Source organism: Anguilla rostrata, chromosome 14, assembly GCF_018555375.3.
Source record: "Anguilla rostrata isolate EN2019 chromosome 14, ASM1855537v3, whole genome shotgun sequence".
Lineage (NCBI taxonomy): Eukaryota > Metazoa > Chordata > Actinopteri > Anguilliformes > Anguillidae > Anguilla > Anguilla rostrata.
Genome location: NC_057946.1, coordinates 20,738,596 through 20,756,541, shown reverse-complemented (window position 1 = coordinate 20,756,541; position 17,946 = coordinate 20,738,596). Strand labels below are relative to the sequence as shown.

Below are 17,946 nucleotides of genomic sequence, written 5' to 3'. Positions count from 1 at the left end.
AAAACTAAATACATCCAGTTAAAAAAAAAAAGGTTACCAGGCTTTCTACCTTTTGGCCTCCAATTGCTTTATATCAGCTGAAAATGAGAGGCATTTTGATTTGTAAATGTTTTACTACGAATGAGCACCGTAAAGTAGTAATGTGCAGTGCTGTGCATTTACAACTGTTTAGAATCACATGATGAGAGTCATTTGGGTTAACTGCATCAGCCATTAAAGATACAAAACATATTATACATTAACTATATTGGCCCACTCTGCCCACAGCTTTTGTAAATTCGAAGAATTTCTGAGATGGCTCCTTCTCTATACCTTGTGCAGTTGCATTAGCATTGCTCCTTCATTCTTTCATTTCATTTAATACAGTAACCTGCTGCTTTACTGGTTTTCTCCCTTGTTCTGTGCCTACAGCGTTTGTACTAATTTGCATCAAGTATTGTAGCTGTCACTGTGATTACCTTGTGCTTTTTAAATTGTCTTTGATGCAATTCTCTACAACATGACATGATATGACAGCTGTATCCCAGCTGCTGTTCAGTACAAAACAATTTTCTTTCTTTACGGTGGTAAAATAACCTGTGTGTCTTTTATTGGGTTAACACTGGGTTGATTAAGGCATAACTTGTAGACACACTTATCAGTGATGAACAGTTCTTAAAGTTTAGAGTCATCTGTAAAAAAGGAAACGTGGCATAACACAGATTGTATATGCAAAGATTCTGTAGAAAAAGACTGACACTAGAGAAAAAGCTCACTCTGCACTGGAAAGGTTGTTTAGAAAGGCAGTCTTTTAATAAATTCTAATGGCAGGGAATTATGCAAAAGAAATCTACAAAAAAGTAAAATTATGTATTTTTATAACTAAATACTCACTCAGGAAATAACCTCCACAGAACTTATTCCTTCAATTTTAATACAGCAGTTCAATATTTGAAGACTAGTACAGTCATACGAACACAAGGCACTTACGTATTTGCACTTTTGCTATGTTCTGTGGTTTAATTGATTAAATTCGGAAAGACTCAGATGCATCTTCCTTAACTGGGATGACAGACTGGTCATTTTCAAATGTCACATTAACTTCGCCTTGTCCATTGCTATGGCTGGGGTTGCCCTGCAGATGTCCAAGAGCAGTTGTGTCCTCTGGTTTCTGTACAGCCACCCTTTTATATGTCTGATACACTGTGACCAAAACAGATTATTAGTTATATTATTACATGCCCTGTGTGCCTTGGTTAAATTCTGATCTCTTAAAATGTCATACCACAAAATTAAACTGACTGTCTCAGTTATACACAGTGTATATGTATGCATTTCATTTGCTTTCCAGCAGTAATGGCAGTCATGGCACTTGTACGGTATGCCAGCTTTCCTATGGAACAAAGGCAGTGCATTCCTACCTGCAACCAGCAGGAGGCCACTGGACAGCTGGAATACGCCATAAATCATAGGGAAGATGAACATGAACACCAGCTGCTCTGGGGGGAAAGAGAGCTGCAGCACGGTAGAACAGATCTGCACGTTCTGCGCCCCTGTCTCCATGGCAACCGTCCTGCACCTGCAAGCAGAACATGGGGCAGTAATGGCGACATGAAAGACCCTATAAGCGCTCTGTCAGCAGAGCTGATGGAAACCAGTGCCCAAGCTTTTATTTTTTCTTGCTTTTATCCAGAACCATTGAAATGATCATTAGTCTTGAAGCCACACCCACAGCATTGTAAGTCATCCAGTGTAGTAAGACACCAAGCAAGCTTGAGCTTAGTGGTCTTGGCTGTATTGCATTGTGCAAAGTGTTTTAACAATTAATACTGAATCTCAATCACTACTGTAGTAGCTTAGGTCTATCAGCTTTGTACATAAAATCTAGGATTATTGTCTATTCTACTCTGGAGCTTGCTGTTACACATATTATTTGTATCTGGTGCTATTTGCCATAATTGACCATGTAAGTCAATTCGGACAAAGGCATCTACCAATTGAATAAATATAAATGTAAATGAGCACATAGTTGTAACTAGGAATGGAACTTTTTCCTAATATAAACTATAGGTTTTACCTGTGCCATGGTTGCCTTACAATAATGGCGATGATGAATCCAGCGGCGTAGCCGATCAATGGGAAAATGACCCCAATGATCACTATAGAGGTGTCAGTGTTCCAGGAGCCTTTATATAAGGCAACACTGGCAATGGCAATCACCAGAATGAGGAGGGAACCAAGCACACTGCCCACCTACAGGGAAGGGAGGTGTTTACAGAGAAAGAGAGAATATTGCTGAAATTATTCCCAAATACTTGTGTGTGTGTGTGTGTGTGTGTGTGTGTGTGGAGGATAAGGTTTTCTGAGGGGCAAAAATATAAAAAGAAACCAATTTGGATGTAACCAATCCATATGCATTCAATTCATTAAATCATGATAATGTGTTTTTAACAATATTGTAAACCTGTCAAAAGACCTGCATATTGAATGCTTTTGTAATTTGTGATATTAGGTTTTCACATCAGCATATTCAATCTTTACAATTGGTGAATACAAGTACAGGGGTTCACCAAATCACAGATTTTCACATTATTGGGATGGTTGGAATCTTTCTCCAAAGTATGGTCAAATATATTATTTGGTACTTGTACAATTACAGGTAATGCTCTTTTGGTACAGAAATGATTTTGCAGGTTAGGAAAAGAAATTCATGCAAATCTAATTATAAAATGTAAAGAGATGTAATGTAGTGTTGAAAGTTTTGCACTGTGACTCAGTGGCAGATAGAAGTCTCGAAGATTACCTTCAAGATTGTTTTGGCTGCTTTGGGCCACTTGTAATTGACAAAGGCACCACAGGCAACTGGGACAATCAAGGTGATGAGCGTAACACCTACAAACACCAATAAAACAGATCAGATGAATTCAACTCACACAGACAATGAATCATTTTTTCAGCAACACTGAATCTAAAGTAATACAGTGAGCTCCATAATGTTTGGGGCAATGGCATTTTTTTTCTTGATCTGGCTCTGTACTCCACAATTTAATATTCGTAACAAAATCATTTCCATGTGGTGAAAGTGCAGATTATCAGCTTTTATTTAAAGGTATTTTTATACATTTTGGTTTCACCATGTAAAAATGACAGCACTTTTCTACTTTATAAATTGTGGAGTACAGTGCCAAAAATATGTCTTTGTCCCAAACATGATGGAGCACAGTGTATTTAGCCAGATTCATCCAGGGACCAAAGAATACCGAGTGGGGTATTTCTGGTGATTGCATGTCTGTGTCTGGCATTGTTCATAAAACAGATGCCACAGTCCTGGAGGGCCACACTGGCTGCTGGTTTTTGATGAGTGTATTGGCTATGGAGCCCACACACCTTGTTCTCAAGGCTAAGGATTGCAGGCATGGCAACCACCCATGACTGGAGTTTGACACTCCCTAATCAAACAGAATAGAAACCTTACATGTGACCAACTCCTCCCCTTCTTTTTCCTTAATCTTTTTTGTTGACACCTGCACCACAGTGATGTTAGGTGTATTCAGTGATAGTAGGTGGAATGTTACCAAATCATATATATATATATATATATATATATATGGTTAAGTAATTATTCATGAGGATTTCCACTCTCTGGAGCCCTGAATGGAAGGCATTTGTTTCTGGAGCACAGGGGACTCCAGCGGTCATACACAGAGGACACAGTAAATGACCATTACCTATATTAAAGAAGGGAACGTTAATGCTGCCCTTGTCCATCCAGAAGCGTGTGTAGATGTACAGGCAGAGCGGCATCATACCCAGACCAAGCACCGTTGAGCAAGATGTCATGGTGATGCTTCAGTGGAAAGGGAAACATAAGAATCAGAAATATAACCAAGGGAGAAGTAGTCTATTATAGCCAATCTAATTTCCACATAAATTTTGGTTGTACGTTGTCCTGAAATATAAATTATTAGCTAGCTAGTGCAAGAGTTGTTTTTTTCCCCCCAGTTGTTGCATGTTAGTATGAGCTAGATCAGATAACATTAGCTGATTATAACCTAATTGATTCCATACTTTTTCATTAAACGCTTAATGTTAGATAGTTAAAAGTGCCCTGTTTTTCCTCTCCGGTTTCTGCTGCTAGCTGCCCGGAGCCACCACGCATGTTTTTAATTGTGGTCTTGGTGTCTCTGTCTCAGCAGTAACTTGCTCTATCTAGACTTAGTGAGAGATAGGGAGATAGTTAGGGGGTCTAAAACATGGCCTGAGCTGTGTGAGGGCTGCAGGATGATCGCAATTGTGGAAAGTGATTTCCAGGGTGAGTTTGTCTGCCATCGTTGCCGGCTCGTTGAGCACCTCGAGAGCAAGATCCTTGATCTCGAGGGTCAGCTTGCTGGACTCCACAGTTCACAATTAGTACAGTAACAGGAACTGAGTAGTATGTCCTTTAAGGAACAGGGGAGGCACCAGAGACGGAGAGACAGCTGGGTGACAGTAGGGCGTAAGAGCAGAAAAGGGCAGGCATAGCACACAGGGGGCATCTCCACAGGTTGGGGTGTCCAACTGATTCCAGCCATTGCAGGAATTGGACCTGGCCCTTGACCCTGAAAGTGCCAGGAGTGATGAGCCACAGGGCACCTAAACAAAGCTTTATTTGGAGGTTTAACATATGGCTACAAACCTGGGAGGAAAGAGGGGTACAGGTTTATGGGGCACTGGGACTCCTTTTTGGGACAGGGGTGACCTGTACAAGCATGACGAGCAGACTGTGCAAAATAGCTTTCCAGGTCATGTAGTAGTGGCAGAAACTGGTTTTCAAGACCAGGCTGGATACGGTGTTAGATACTATCTAGTTTGTAGGTAAACCGAGCACTAGGTACGCTTTAGTGGTAGGAAAATGGTGAGCATGCTGGGCTGAATGGCCTGTTCACAATCTTATAATTACTCATGTATTAGAGGATACATGAATCACTTACAAGTATAAATATATTATAAGGTACTATCCAACAGATCTCTTTCAAAAGTGTGTGTAAACACAGTATTCTGTTAGGTGTGTCGATGAGTATCTGGGCAGTGTTAAACATTCCAGTGGACACTAATTGCAGAAATAAACCTATCAAGTGTATCCCACAGTGTACGCGTGGCTCGTAGATAAAGGAAACACTTCTTTGCTTAAGAAAAGAATGGATCCAGTTTCATGCTGAAGATGACTCATTGCTGCCCCAAAGTGGAAATTTATGATTGGAATTTCTAACGAATAACCTGAAGACATCATAAAAGTAGCCAGATAACTGATAGCTATGTTGTAGAATATAAATAGGATATATTGCAATTTGTGTTGTTTTTGCTGTATCAAGTTGCCCTTGATTATGCCTTGATCCTTGATATGATTGTATATATATATATATATATATATATATACAATGTGTGTGTGGTCTATTTATAGCTTGTATGTTCTTGTGATTATTTCATTTCTGTCCTTCTGTCCTTTTACCCACCACTTCTGCCCCCCCCCATAAATAAAATAAAAATTATATTGTGACATTTCATTTGGTTACATATCTTTGAATCTGAAAGCCCGGATTGTAAGGTATTTAGTAACCTGTCTTTCCCTTCAACAAGGTAAAATAGTTCATTTTGTGAACACACTGCCAAAAGTACATTATAAATAATACCAACATGCCCTTTATTAGGACCGAAGGCTTCTTCTACAAGATTAGGACAAAAAAGTGTGTGGGAGATTTCCAAAGGTTTTGATGCAAGTACTTTATTGTGAGAGAGATCAGCAATGTCTATTGTAGTGGACTGTTGGTGCCTGGAGCAAACTTGCAGGGTGGAAAAAAAACATTATCACAGCTGTCTTATTTTAGAAAAACATATGGAACTCCAGACAAAAAAAAAAAAAAAATATTAAAATGTACTTCCTTCGGAGTTGCTTAAAAGAAAGATAAAAGTTAAAAGTACTTTCAATACTCCTTGGCAGAATGGAGATTAAATTACTGTCCCTCCAAACAGTATCACAGTGAATTTAAAAGTGAGTCTTGATTTAGAATTTGCAGAACTACACTGCTGAACCGCTGGTCATTTAGAAGAGAACATCACTCAAATATTATTGTTTGCTTCTACTCCAGCGTAGGCAGTGGTGTTGGACCTGTGGGTGACGCATGCACGTACCTGAGGTCCATGTCGCCATCGAGCCAGTAGGTGATGATGTTGGAGATAGTCCCACCAGGGCAACATCCCATAATGAGCACGGCAAGTGCCTGCACGGGCCTGACGGCAAAGGCCAGGGAGAGCAGGTGCGCTGTGAGGGGCATGAGCCCGAACTGGCACAGGAGGCCCACCAGGATGGCCCAGGGCCGGCGCAGGTGAGACCAGAGTTTGTCAACCTTGATGGTGCAGCCCAGAGAGAAGACCACCATAGCCAGCAGGCTGGCGAGCACTATGCCCAGTGCCTGGTGCAGCATGTCCATGGCGGCATCGGCCAGAGTATCCCCAGAAACAGTCTCGTTACCCACACAGCCCTCTGCATAGCCGCTGCAGTTCGACATGGTGCACTGTGGAACAGCTATAACAACATGACCACGTTCCAGTCATTCCCCCTCCCCTCCACTCAGTTCAACCCCCCAGCTGAGACACTAGCAGGGGGAAAGCTGTGGACAATGGAATTCCCGTTACCACTGGCAACAGTTAATGAGATTAACTTTTAACATAACATTTTTATCATGGAGTAGACATACTTCCAGTGATGACCCCTGCCCTGCCTCCTGAATGTTCAGAGAAGTGAGAAGATACACACTAATAATAAGTATATTCACAAGCTGTGAAAGGCTCACTTTGGTATACAGAGAAAGCTGGATAATTAGTCAGTGGGATCCTCAATGCTTAGAAGCATGGATCCAGATGTCTTTGAACTAAAAAACATGTCTTGAACTAAAATCCTTGATTTTTTGAACCAGTAAAGCACCTTATAATTTCAGGATTTCTTTGAACCCAGTCCCTCACTGCATTCAGCAACATAATGAACCTGGTGAACCTTTATAGTCACAAACAGCTGGGATAGATTTTACTTTTCCACCTTGTGGTTGACCGTGCTTTCAACAGACTATATAAAAAAATATATATGATTGCTGTAAATACTGCAATACTGCAGTACATAGTATATTTGACAGGCATATTCTGCTGAAATAAAAAAGAAAAACCTTGAAAATTATAAAATAATCTCACTAGATCCACATAGGATAATATTTTGAGATATCCATTAAACTACTCAGGAAGTCTAATTTATTTAATAAAATAATTAAAGGCCCTGGGTAAAATTACAACCATTTTAAAACAGCAATTTACCTTGAATCATGTTTTTCCCCACTTCAGGCAGACATGGCTTTGATTAACATAAGATTAACAAAACCAGGTCAAAACCTAGTATATGGCTGGACCGTGTATGGGTGTGCGAAATACGACCAATGGCGTAACTTCATAACTCGGCCGACCAATGGTGTAACTTCATCACTCAGTCACAGACATTTGCGTTGCGGTCCAGCGAAAAATACATATTCTTTCTCACTTGAATGAATATTTCAAGAAAACAATGAAAGGACTTTGAGAACAAAACAGACGTTTGCTTAGATCAACACGAATCCTTTATTACCTGTACAAAATTGGACCAGATATAATATAGAGAAACGGCTCAATGGAAAAAGCAAAGGCAGGTCACCACATGAAACAGGGGTGGTGCTACTTAAACTTCAACCTCACTTCAGTTTCTTCTTTTTCAGGAGAGCGTCTCTTAGGGCCACCTGAAGGCAGACATCGAAACATTCAGCTCCAAATATGACAAGCATTCAGTTTGGGATTAGCTAACTCGCTAACTTCACAGGGTGACACAAAGGGGAAAATGCGGGCGGGACACAATTATATAAAGCTAGACCACAAAGGCATCCCACTGCTTCACCATGCACATCAAACAATGTTAATGATATCTGATAAACGATCACTAACTTTGTGCTTATCTATGAGGGCAGTTGAAGATCAGCTTCTATTATTTGATGAGCTAGGTTGAATTATTATTGATATGCATATGTTTAAATCGCTCCTGTTATCACAGTCTCGTGATGAAAGGTGAGGTATAATTCAGAAACGTACCTGCTTGTCTCTGAAAGATCGTTTGTTCTTGGTGCGTACGTTCCGACTATGCCTCATCATCATGAAATTCTTCGTCCTCTTCTTTTCCTTGTTGGTGGTGCTGGCGTAGGGGTTCAGTTTGAATCTCTTCCTGACAAACTCTTTCCTGTCTGTTCTTCCAGCCTACGTACAACAGTGTAGACACTGGTCAGGTAATGTCAGTTCTGTAAAGCAAGCACTGCAAGTACAACCCAAGTAACTGGTCTGGAAAACAGACAAAAGAGTAGAATTCCCTGCCCAGCAAACGTCCAGAAAACTCCAACAGACCTGATTTGTTTTTTCCCCAAAAACAGAAAATCTCAGTATTTTCTACTTCCAGTATAAGATTTGGTGAGAGCGGAAATTATGAAGCTTCTCCAAATTCACTTTCACAATTGCTTCTGCTACAAAACCCCTTTTGATGAAAAAAAAGGTCCAAGACAGAGCTACTAACCCACAATTTTTTGCTCCATCTTCTTATTACTCAGATATTTTCATATTATCTCCATTCTTCAAATCTCAATACATGACTTTGGGACCTTGTTCACAGATGAAGTTGATGATCTGTTGGCTCAAGGTCCTCGGCTGTACAGCCTACTCTCTCTACCTCTCTGTCCTTGCACCATGGTCCACACCAGGTCTTCCACCACCCAGCTTCTCTCCACACTCATAGAATCTGACAAAACTTTTGTCTTCTAAAAAGACAACCAGCCCTCAGATTATAATTTCTTTAAGGACCTTTCATTCTTTTTCTCTCCTCCTCCAGCACTGCCCTTACTTCTGGCCCCATCCCTGCTCAAACAGGCCATACAGCAAGTTGCCCTTATTTCTAGCTTCAGGCTGGACACTGAACAGAGACAGAATCTGAGGCCCTTCACTCTGCAGGAGCAGCCACCTCCTTACCTCCCTATCCCTCTTGTGATACAGGAAACCCTTTTCCCTTTTTAATATTACCAGTATTTGGCTTGATACAATTTTACCTTCAGCAAGTCTAAATGTAAACCTGAAAAATAACTAATTTGTGTGACAGGACACTGTATCATTTGACCTATCATATATAGACAGCATTTCAATTCACTGTAAACTAAATAGGATTGATTGAGGTTTTCCGTACCATGGCTGTTGCCAGTCGTGTTTCTTTATCAGCTTTTGGCTTCTTGTGCAGACGCTCAATATTTCTCAGTGAAAGCAGCTCCCCTCTGAAAAAATTGGGTCACATTAATACCAATGCATATATCCATAATGCAATTAGACCACGAAACATGGCTCTCATGGTGACCTGATATGAAAAAGATATTTATAATTATATAGGATTTGGTATGAACACTTTGCTTTCAAGCTCTTTCAAGTTATGAATTACCGTTATCTTTTTTGTGATTTCTACAGTAAAACAAGTGACCATTTAAAATATATAAATAAATTATTCTTTTGCACTCATGGTCTCAGCTGGGGTGTGCGTACTTTAAACCTGACACTCATGCCATCTGCTTTGAAAGGAATGAAAGGAAGCACTTCTGAGCACTTGAGACACACTGTGACATCACACTTGAATGGTCTAAAGATGACGACAGACGGGTGTGGGTAGTGTATGAAAAGCACAAGCAAAGCACCCATACAGTAAGGCAATATGACCACTGTAAGGCTGCTGATCAGGCTCTGCACCAGCGTTACCCACATACCTGGTCTCTTCATCGCTGTCATCCATAGACTTCCTCTTCTGGCTCTTTCCGGGGGCAGAGTTCACCTCCTTTGCCATCTGGGCAATGCGGATCTTTTTGAAGTCATCCTGTGTGAGAAGCCGGCTGGCACTGACCACCGCTGCCTTGGCATTCCTCTCCTCCACTGGCACGCTCTGCAGTTTCTCTGCCTGGAAAGTAAAGTTATTTACTGTGTGTTGTGTGTTTTCCAGTGAACTCAATCCTGTGCATGAAGGCGAAGGGAAATGGGAACAGGATTTGCACATACCACCTCTCCTTGTTCTTCATCAGAGGAATGGTGAACGTCAACCCATTCTCCATCATCATCATCATCTTCACTCATGCTGGCGCTCTCCCAGCCTTCTGTGGGAGGGGGGGACAGATACACCAATCAGAATATTTAAAAAACAAGTAAGTAAATAAAACACCTGAGCTGTGGTAAAGCGCATTCTGTGTGTAAAGTGCAGAGTTCCTCCCTAACCTTCATCTGCTTCATCTCCTTTCTTCACCTCCTCCACCTCCAGAACCTCAGCTCCAGGGATGAAGTCTTTGGCCTCAAGCTCCCCATAATCCTGAATCCGAGCCTCAGTTGAAGCCTCGGTGGGTTTCCCCTGGCAACAGCACAACAGTTACACTGGGCAAGCGAACACAACGTTCTTGATCTTCTCAGAACCGCCGCCCTACTTCAGAAAACCTCCACACTACACCAGTCAGTCAGCGAGCGAGCCGTGGAAGCACACTTCCTAGCTGATGTGCAGAATTATAGTACTTGTTGTTTGATGGAATTCATTGTGTACAAGGCGCTGGAGGGAAAACATTTTTTTTGTTTAAAAAGTATCTATGTTTGCATTATTTCTTGTTGGGTACTACTGTCGGAATTGAACAATTTGAACCATTTGATTTCCAGGAGAAAGTTACCAACTGAATCCACTTGGGGGCTTACACACGTATAAAATATATACCTTCGCATTGTTTGTGTCATGTCTTGAAGAAGGTATTTGGATGGAATTAAACTGGTTAAATAAAAGCAGCAATCATGACAAAAATTTATCAACTTTTATTCTATAAAATTTTATTCTGGATATTTCATAATTTCAGATTGAAACATTTTTTGTTTTGTGTAATATGAAATAAACAATTATGGCATAAGAATATGAAACAAGGACATGTTGAGCTGTGGTGTATGATGTGAATACTGCTAATATCCTCACCCTGTATTTCTTCTGTAGCATGCTTGGATTGAGATTCCGGAAGAGCTGGATAAGCCCCCGTGATGACATCATCACATCTAAAACCAACCAAAAAAATAATCAGTCCCAAAAACAGAACACTAATGTCTACCTACTATAAAATTGCTAATATAGTTGCCAGTGACTTAAACCTTTACAAGCTGAAATGTTTACAGTATTAATATTGCTTGGGAGAACTTAATGCATTGTGTAGGTATCCCTTTCCCACGTAAAGACAATAAAATGGCTCACTCTTGTCTTTGTGGGTCTTGTACTGTGCCAGGTCCTGTAGCAGGTCTTCTGTCATTGCCAGAGGACAACGAGCTGCCACTTCCCGGATGGCATTGATGCTGTGAATTAATCATGATGGAGACAAATTAGGATCACGCACGCATCACTGCCGAGAACAAGTGAAGGACACACTGGAGAAACATTAAATAAATACACACAGCAAATCATTGTCATCTACAAATAACTATTTAGAAATGCCAATGCCTACCCCACAGTCATCACTTCTCCCGAGTTTCGGTCTGTGACGAAGTTGTTCGCTATCGTCATGATCACAGATTGAATGATCTGCAGAAGTGACACAAGAACATTACCCAACGGCGAGACATTTACATTTTATCAAGTATAAATTGCTCTGATCATCTTTAAAAGCAGGGAGCCAATTTCACAAGAGAAACCTCCATTTCCAGGATCTCAAAATGAACTACTTTCTTAGCAGATGTTAAGTCCCTATGTATTTTAAATCACATGCAGTTTCCACTCTTCTGAAAAAAATCAGCTGGATTTGGATATGCTGTCCCAAATAATTGCAAGTCAATATCTAACAATATCTAACTGACTAATAGGTTTCATTGGTCTTATTGACACTGCAAATGACTGGTTTCTTTCCCATCTCTTATACAGAAGATTTTCCTTTAATGCACACTGTTCAGACACAATCAACTTATAGGATTTACAGCTCTTAAAATATAACATCAAGATTCACCATCAACAAGCATGACTAAAACTACTGAGTTTCATTATGAATCTTTAGTGCTTAACATTGCCCACAATGGGCTCACATACATATGAGATGAGTGGTCAGAGAGAAGACATTACCTCTGGGGGGACCAGTTGATGCGACGCCTGTGCTGCGCACAAGAGGATCTTGGTGACCTCTGTAAATTACAAAAATGTAATTAAACTTCTGCAGCACCTCTCTTACTAATTTCTCACACCCACTGAGTCTAATGCTTGGTTTAACACAGGGGCGGTACAGACGTCCTTACCTCTTTGATGGGGCTGGAGAAAGCGTTGCAGAAATGGGTAAAAGTTGAAGAGGAACAGCTGTTGGACAATACACAGTTTTAATGGAAATTTCAGTGAAGTGAGATTTCAGAAAAGTGGACTTTTCAATGGCCATTCCAGGTGAAGAACACCGCTACAAGGCACATCATAATGCCAGTGTTACATGGTTGAGGCTCTTTAAAACAAAGAGAAGAGCATTGACAAAGATGTGAAGTGTACCTCGTGGATTCCAACTAGCCTGGATAACAGCTCCATCATCATTATTTTGACCTCAAAACGTTCTTTGGAGTCCTCCAGCTGCCGGAATAGCTTCTCGGAAAAATCTAGCCAGAGAAAGTACACTTTTAAAATTATGGAATCCAAAACCTTTTTTTTTTCTTCCAAATTCATCCACAAGTCTTCTCAATGGATGGTTCAAGCAGCTGGGCTAAGGCAGTTGCGTTAGGTCAGCCCCCTACCTTGTGGATCGTGGATCAGATGAATAGCAGAGAAGTTGAAGACTTCAGCACGTTTTTTCTTCTTATGTTTCTGTCGTGTGTGGAAAAAAGCCGATAGATATAAATGAATGCAGTAACTCCCTCATAAAAGATAAGAGCTCATCTGCAATAGGCCTCCTGATTGGTCCTACCTTGAGGACTTTCATAGCTTTTTCCATCTTTTTCTTGTTCTTGGTGCTTTTTTTCCCTGTTGAATACCTCACCATGATGTCTCTTGCCGAAGGACCCTCCTCCTAGAGAGGAAGATGGATTTTATCGCTAACAGCAAAGACAAGCTTCACAGCTGACATGTTTGCAATCTTCTTTCACAGACTTCACAGCTGACCCAAATCCTCAGTCATCTTTCACAGATAAGCTATACACTTTACCCAACGCCTCATTTTCCAATACCACTTACCTCTGACTCTGAATCACTGTCTTTTTTCTCATCCTCATCTTTGCCCAAGAAGAACTTTAAGCCTGCCACAAGAAGCTGAGAGGAGATTAACAAAATTATTAGTCTGCATATTATCCTTTATATATAACCCTTTACACTGGAAAAGTATTCAAGGATGCTGGTATCCATCAAGAGGATAGGCAAACAGACTGAATCATAGAACACTGAAAGGAATGCTTGATATGAACCAATAACATGTACTTTTACATGTGGCATGAATGAAATATTGCACTGGCAGATAAGATGCTTTGTAGCATCTGTTTGCCAATTATGAGTTCCAATTTTAACTTACATTTTAAAAAGCATCAAACTTGGTTAAAAAAAGCTGGTTGTTTCATACCAGCATTTAAAAAATCTGCAGTATCTTAGCTTCATATCAAGTAGAAACGAAATTTACATTAACAAAACCATACCTTTGTGACTTTGGAGAAACATGCTGTTGTTATAACGTTTACCGTTTTGGCATCATTCCTAGAGAAAAATCAGTTGAAAAAAATATTATCATTGGAAAGTATTACTAAGGAGCAGACTTCATGCCAAGGAGCACACTTGACGCATACGTTATTTTACACAGTGTAGTATGGTGTATAAAAAACCAATGCTTCCCTTTTAAAATAATGTAATTGGCTCACTCTTTCTCACAATCTGTGAAATGCAATAAAAGATGGAAAAATATGATTGGCCACTTCACCCCAAGTGGTTGGAGAAAGTCCTGTATTGAAGTGTGTGGAAGGAACAAAATTTGTTAAAGTCAGGAAAATTTAATGCCCATACTTATTACTTATCGACCTAGTATTCACCAATTTTCTTTATCAGTACTCTAACGTAGATGTTGTATATATCCCCAGACAATGACCCATGGCTACTGAAAAGTTGAAATTATAAACCCATCAATCTGGTCAGACGAAAGATAAAATAACGATCGATTTAATGGTCACTGATCTCCGTGGGAGGCCGCTCACCAGATGTTTCTCTTATACAGGTCAACCATCACATCCAGAGATATTTTAGCAGCCACAGCATTGCTGTCCCTCAGCATGGTGTACATAAAGTTCTGTAAGGTCTGCAAAAGGAGTAAGCAAGATTATGCACAGGTTAACAGCCAGGGCGACCAACAAGTACAATCAACAAACAAACAAACAAAAAGGGCTTACTGTGTTCACTTTGTTGTTTTTGTGCTTGGCGTTGATATTCTTGATGTCTGTCACGATGTGCATGAACAAAGTCTGGAGACAGAAGAGAAAACGGTGAGCGGAGGACGCTGTGAGGTGGAGCTGTGATTACTGGTGGATGTGATGGAGGCAGACCTTTCTCAGAAGCTTGTCGTGACAGCGCAAGAGCTCAAAGAAGAGCTCCAGCAGACCTGTTGGGTTGATGAGGTCTTTGTTCCTCAGAAGGATGAGGGCCTTGCAGAATGTCTAAAGAGAGGAGTGAGACAACATGACATGTGAATGGGATCGGTACAGTATCACTGAATCTAGGCTACATAATACTTTCTATGACTTTCTGTAAATCAAGTCCTGGCAGTTAAAATTTGAGGTTTCGTTCTTAGCATTCATTCTGTAGATAGTACAGTACTGAGACATGTTTATCAGCATGAAGCAACACAACTGGATGACCAAATACAAATTTGGCATCATTACTCATAACTGACAAAACAAATCCAAAGCTTTTAAATGATGTGAACCACTCGATATGTTTAGATTATTACAAGAAATTTGCATGGAAAAATGGTGAAGAACACATACTAATTACACAAGCCACAAAAATAGTCATCATTACTTTGAATATACAGTGGCCCTTATGTAAATCATAATCACAAGTTTTCCTCACCATACGCAGGTCAGGTTGAAGGACTGTATGATGACTTAACAGAAGATCAGTCAACTCATGAGGGAAACTGGACAGGTGCTGTTGATAGCAGTGTCCTACCTGAAAAACAATGCATGGGTTTGCTTCTCATTGGTCAGAAGGTCATAATGCACGATAAGCTTTTCAGGTACAAACGTTTTAGTTAGGCGAAACAAAATTATAAATACATTTCAAAAAAATGAAAATAGAGTTATACAGATTACCAACATGGCTACAGGAACTGAAGACCCCTTTTACAGAGACACGGGGCTGTCAGACAACCAATAACTGGCTACCAGACCATTCAATATCTCACCTGGGCGAGGAACATAACCAGATCTGACAGTTCCTTATTAGGTTTGTCAGGCTGAAGTTTGAAGACTTGGACATTGGATTGGTAGTGTCGATACTGCTGCAGAAACTGGGCGAGACGGAGATAATACGTATGGAAAAAAAACAATTATTTTAGCACAATTCTTTTTAGACAGAAAACATATTTGCCGGGGACCGGTTTTTTCTCAAAGCAAGGACCAACTGCTCAAGATTATATGTCTCCACATTTTAGCTAGTTAGTACACGGATGTCGGATATTGAATACATTCCCGTACATTCAATGTAACCAATAATAAGTGTAAGCTAGTTAACTTTAAAAGGGTTGACTAACGCTGATGCTCTCTAAGCAAAAAACGTTGATAACGTACCTAACGTAGCCGTACCAAGGTACCAACTCGCCAGTACAAAATAATGTTCGGTCCAGGCGACTCAGCTTAAATTAATAACATTGCAACAGAACACAGCTAGCTAATATTTATCTCTCGTTTCATTTAGCTCTGAGTTGCTAGCCACCTATCATTTCGCTTACCTCTTCCGTGTAGGACTGGGGGTCTCTTTTGATAAGATTCTGTAACTGTGGCAGATTTGTTGGTAACTTGTTGTTGTGTCTTCCCGACATTGTAAAGTTTTTTAACTTTCGTCTAAATTAATTTGGGAAAGTAAAGAAGCCTATAAAAAATTACCAGCGTGGCTTACATGAGAGACGCCATATTGCAGAGAACTCTACGGATAAGACATAGGAACAAACTTCACAGAAGCGCGTTGTGAAAAATAAATGCGTGATACTTCCTTCCGTTGTTTAATGCAAGTGAATCCAAAAATGTTGCTTTACCGCCCTCTTCCGTCACTTCATCCTCCTCTTTATTTTGAAGACCTCTGCTACTCTTTTTACATACAATCTATGTAACAATCCTATATCATTCAGATAGCCCATTAAAATTTGACACTTTACTGCCAGTGGAAAAAGCCAGAATCTGTTTTAACCGAAATTCCTGCTGCACAGCCTGTCCACACTCTGCCCTCATATGCCTCAAGACCTGTGAAATAAAGGTCTGTCTAGGGGAGGCCATTTCTCATCGGGGGATGATGTCCCTATCCACCTAAGACTTTTATTATGTTCTCACTCATCTTCCATTCATGTCTGTAGAACTGCTTTTGTAGGGTGATTATCCATATGTCCCTGCAGGTTTACCCAGTAATTTGCATTTAACCGTTTCCTACACAGTGGCACCTCACCTGCTTCTACCTGTAGAGCACATACTGGTGATGTTTTTATTAGCCCCCAGGCATAATCTTAATGCTTGAGCTTGCACTTTGTCTAGTTCTTTCAGTCAAGTCTCTGATCCTAAACCATGTACCACACTCCCATACACTATTCTTGAATGATCCAAGGCTATATACATTTAGATCAAGAGAGAGTGACTGTTGTCACTACCAGATGTTTCATCTCATTTATAACCTTCGGACACTTCCCTATGACTGGATTTATATGCTGAGACCATGCTACTCTTGAATCAAAAACCACCCATAAAAATATCAAACTCTCTCCAAACTTACATTTAAAAACCCAAGAACCCATACACTATTGATGTCTATGCATTGCACTAATTATTTCAATACAAAATGCTTTTATGGTGATGTTTTAAAAATGATTTTAGTGCCAAATTTAGCTAAATTATTTAAATTTATTTCAATCATTTGTGGGGAATTTTGTTACACTATTAAACTATATTTTTCCCTAAGAACTCATGCTACAGACACTAGGTGCGCAAACACTACACACTTTCAGTTTTAACTTGAGTGACATAGGCTAGAAACCTGAGCTTAAAAAAAAGAAACACAATAAAAAGGTTTGTGTGCTGGCTGCTTTGCAATTGGTTTGGTGAATTTCATTCAGTCATGTTGAGTAGGTACCACTCAGCATCCTGTAAACAGTAGCCATTGTGCCAGTTTTATTCACTGCAATTTACATTCTCCACACAATTTTATATTATATATTAATATACAATAAATGTGTTTAAGGTCTCATGGATCTTGCAGTTGTGAATTCCTGCCCTAGTTTGTAGCAAATATTGAACACTGGCATGCAATGTGAGAAATATCATACCAACTCCTCCATGAACTGCTGATTCTAAAACAAAGGAATTTACATTTCCTTGGCTATCTTATTCTAATTCAGCATTTCTCACTATGTGAAAGAGTAAAGCCAAGACTGCCTACGAACTCAATCAGATAAACAGTTGTAGATGCAGCAGGTTACTCAGTCACCAGGGGGCGCTCTTATCTCTACCAATGCTGAAGAAATGCAGCAGCTTCCTCCTTATTTCTCACCAAAATAGTCCTGCTGAACTAGCTATTGTACTGAAGGAGTGTTTAGCTTTAATACAGAAACTCCTTAATACAGCAGTCTTCTACTATATGAGTGGGACTTACAGGCACAAGTAGCATTGGCAAGGTCATAAATCAGTGCG

General features: G+C 40.1%; 2 protein-coding genes across 2 annotated transcripts; both read right to left on the bottom strand.

Annotated features, from left to right (window-relative positions):
* Window positions 1-766: 766 nt before the first annotated feature.
* Window positions 767-6,685, bottom strand: LOC135239964 (ileal sodium/bile acid cotransporter-like). Its single transcript, XM_064308997.1, has 6 exons — window positions 6,148-6,685; window positions 3,708-3,826; window positions 2,783-2,871; window positions 2,057-2,232; window positions 1,401-1,558; window positions 767-1,182 (listed from the first exon to the last, which is right to left on the bottom strand). Exons 1-6 carry the CDS (start codon window positions 6,522-6,524, stop codon window positions 1,007-1,009), a joined length of 1,095 nt encoding a protein of 364 aa, XP_064165067.1. The 5' UTR covers window positions 6,525-6,685; the 3' UTR covers window positions 767-1,006.
* A 908-nt stretch (window positions 6,686-7,593) lies between these two features.
* On the bottom strand, window positions 7,594-16,228 carry sdad1 (SDA1 domain containing 1). The gene is made up of 22 exons (XM_064308922.1): window positions 16,005-16,228; window positions 15,459-15,563; window positions 15,125-15,223; window positions 14,599-14,709; window positions 14,446-14,517; window positions 14,254-14,354; window positions 13,705-13,762; window positions 13,253-13,327; window positions 12,987-13,088; window positions 12,817-12,886; window positions 12,578-12,681; window positions 12,340-12,397; window positions 12,170-12,228; window positions 11,562-11,638; window positions 11,315-11,412; window positions 11,045-11,121; window positions 10,315-10,444; window positions 10,102-10,196; window positions 9,816-10,003; window positions 9,251-9,335; window positions 8,119-8,280; window positions 7,594-7,772 (listed from the first exon to the last, which is right to left on the bottom strand). Exons 1-22 carry the CDS (start codon window positions 16,092-16,094, stop codon window positions 7,728-7,730), a joined length of 2,061 nt encoding a protein of 686 aa, XP_064164992.1. The 5' UTR covers window positions 16,095-16,228; the 3' UTR covers window positions 7,594-7,727.
* Window positions 16,229-17,946: the final 1,718 nt, after the last annotated feature.

Bases quoted from the DNA above. Each gene is read 5' to 3' on its own strand.
- LOC135239964 (XM_064308997.1), bottom strand. From the start codon at position 6,524: ATGTCGAACTGCAGCGGCTATGCAGAGGGCTGTGTGGGTAACGAGACT. The intron at 2,233-2,782 runs GTAATCTTCGAG...CCTTCCCTGTAG, and splicing joins CAGCCAAAACAATCTTGAAG to GTGGGCAGTGTGCTTGGTTC. The intron at 1,559-2,056 runs GTAAAACCTATA...TTCTGCTTGCAG, and splicing joins GTAAGGCAACCATGGCACAG to GTGCAGGACGGTTGCCATGG.
- sdad1 (XM_064308922.1), bottom strand. From the start codon at position 16,094: ATGTCGGGAAGACACAACAACAAGTTACCAACAAATCTGCCACAGTTA. The intron at 13,089-13,252 runs GTAAGTGGTATT...CTTCCTCTCTAG, and splicing joins ACAGTGATTCAGAGTCAGAG to GAGGAGGGTCCTTCGGCAAG. The intron at 9,336-9,815 runs GTATGTGGGTAA...CAATTTTTTCAG, and splicing joins GACAGCGATGAAGAGACCAG to AGGGGAGCTGCTTTCACTGA.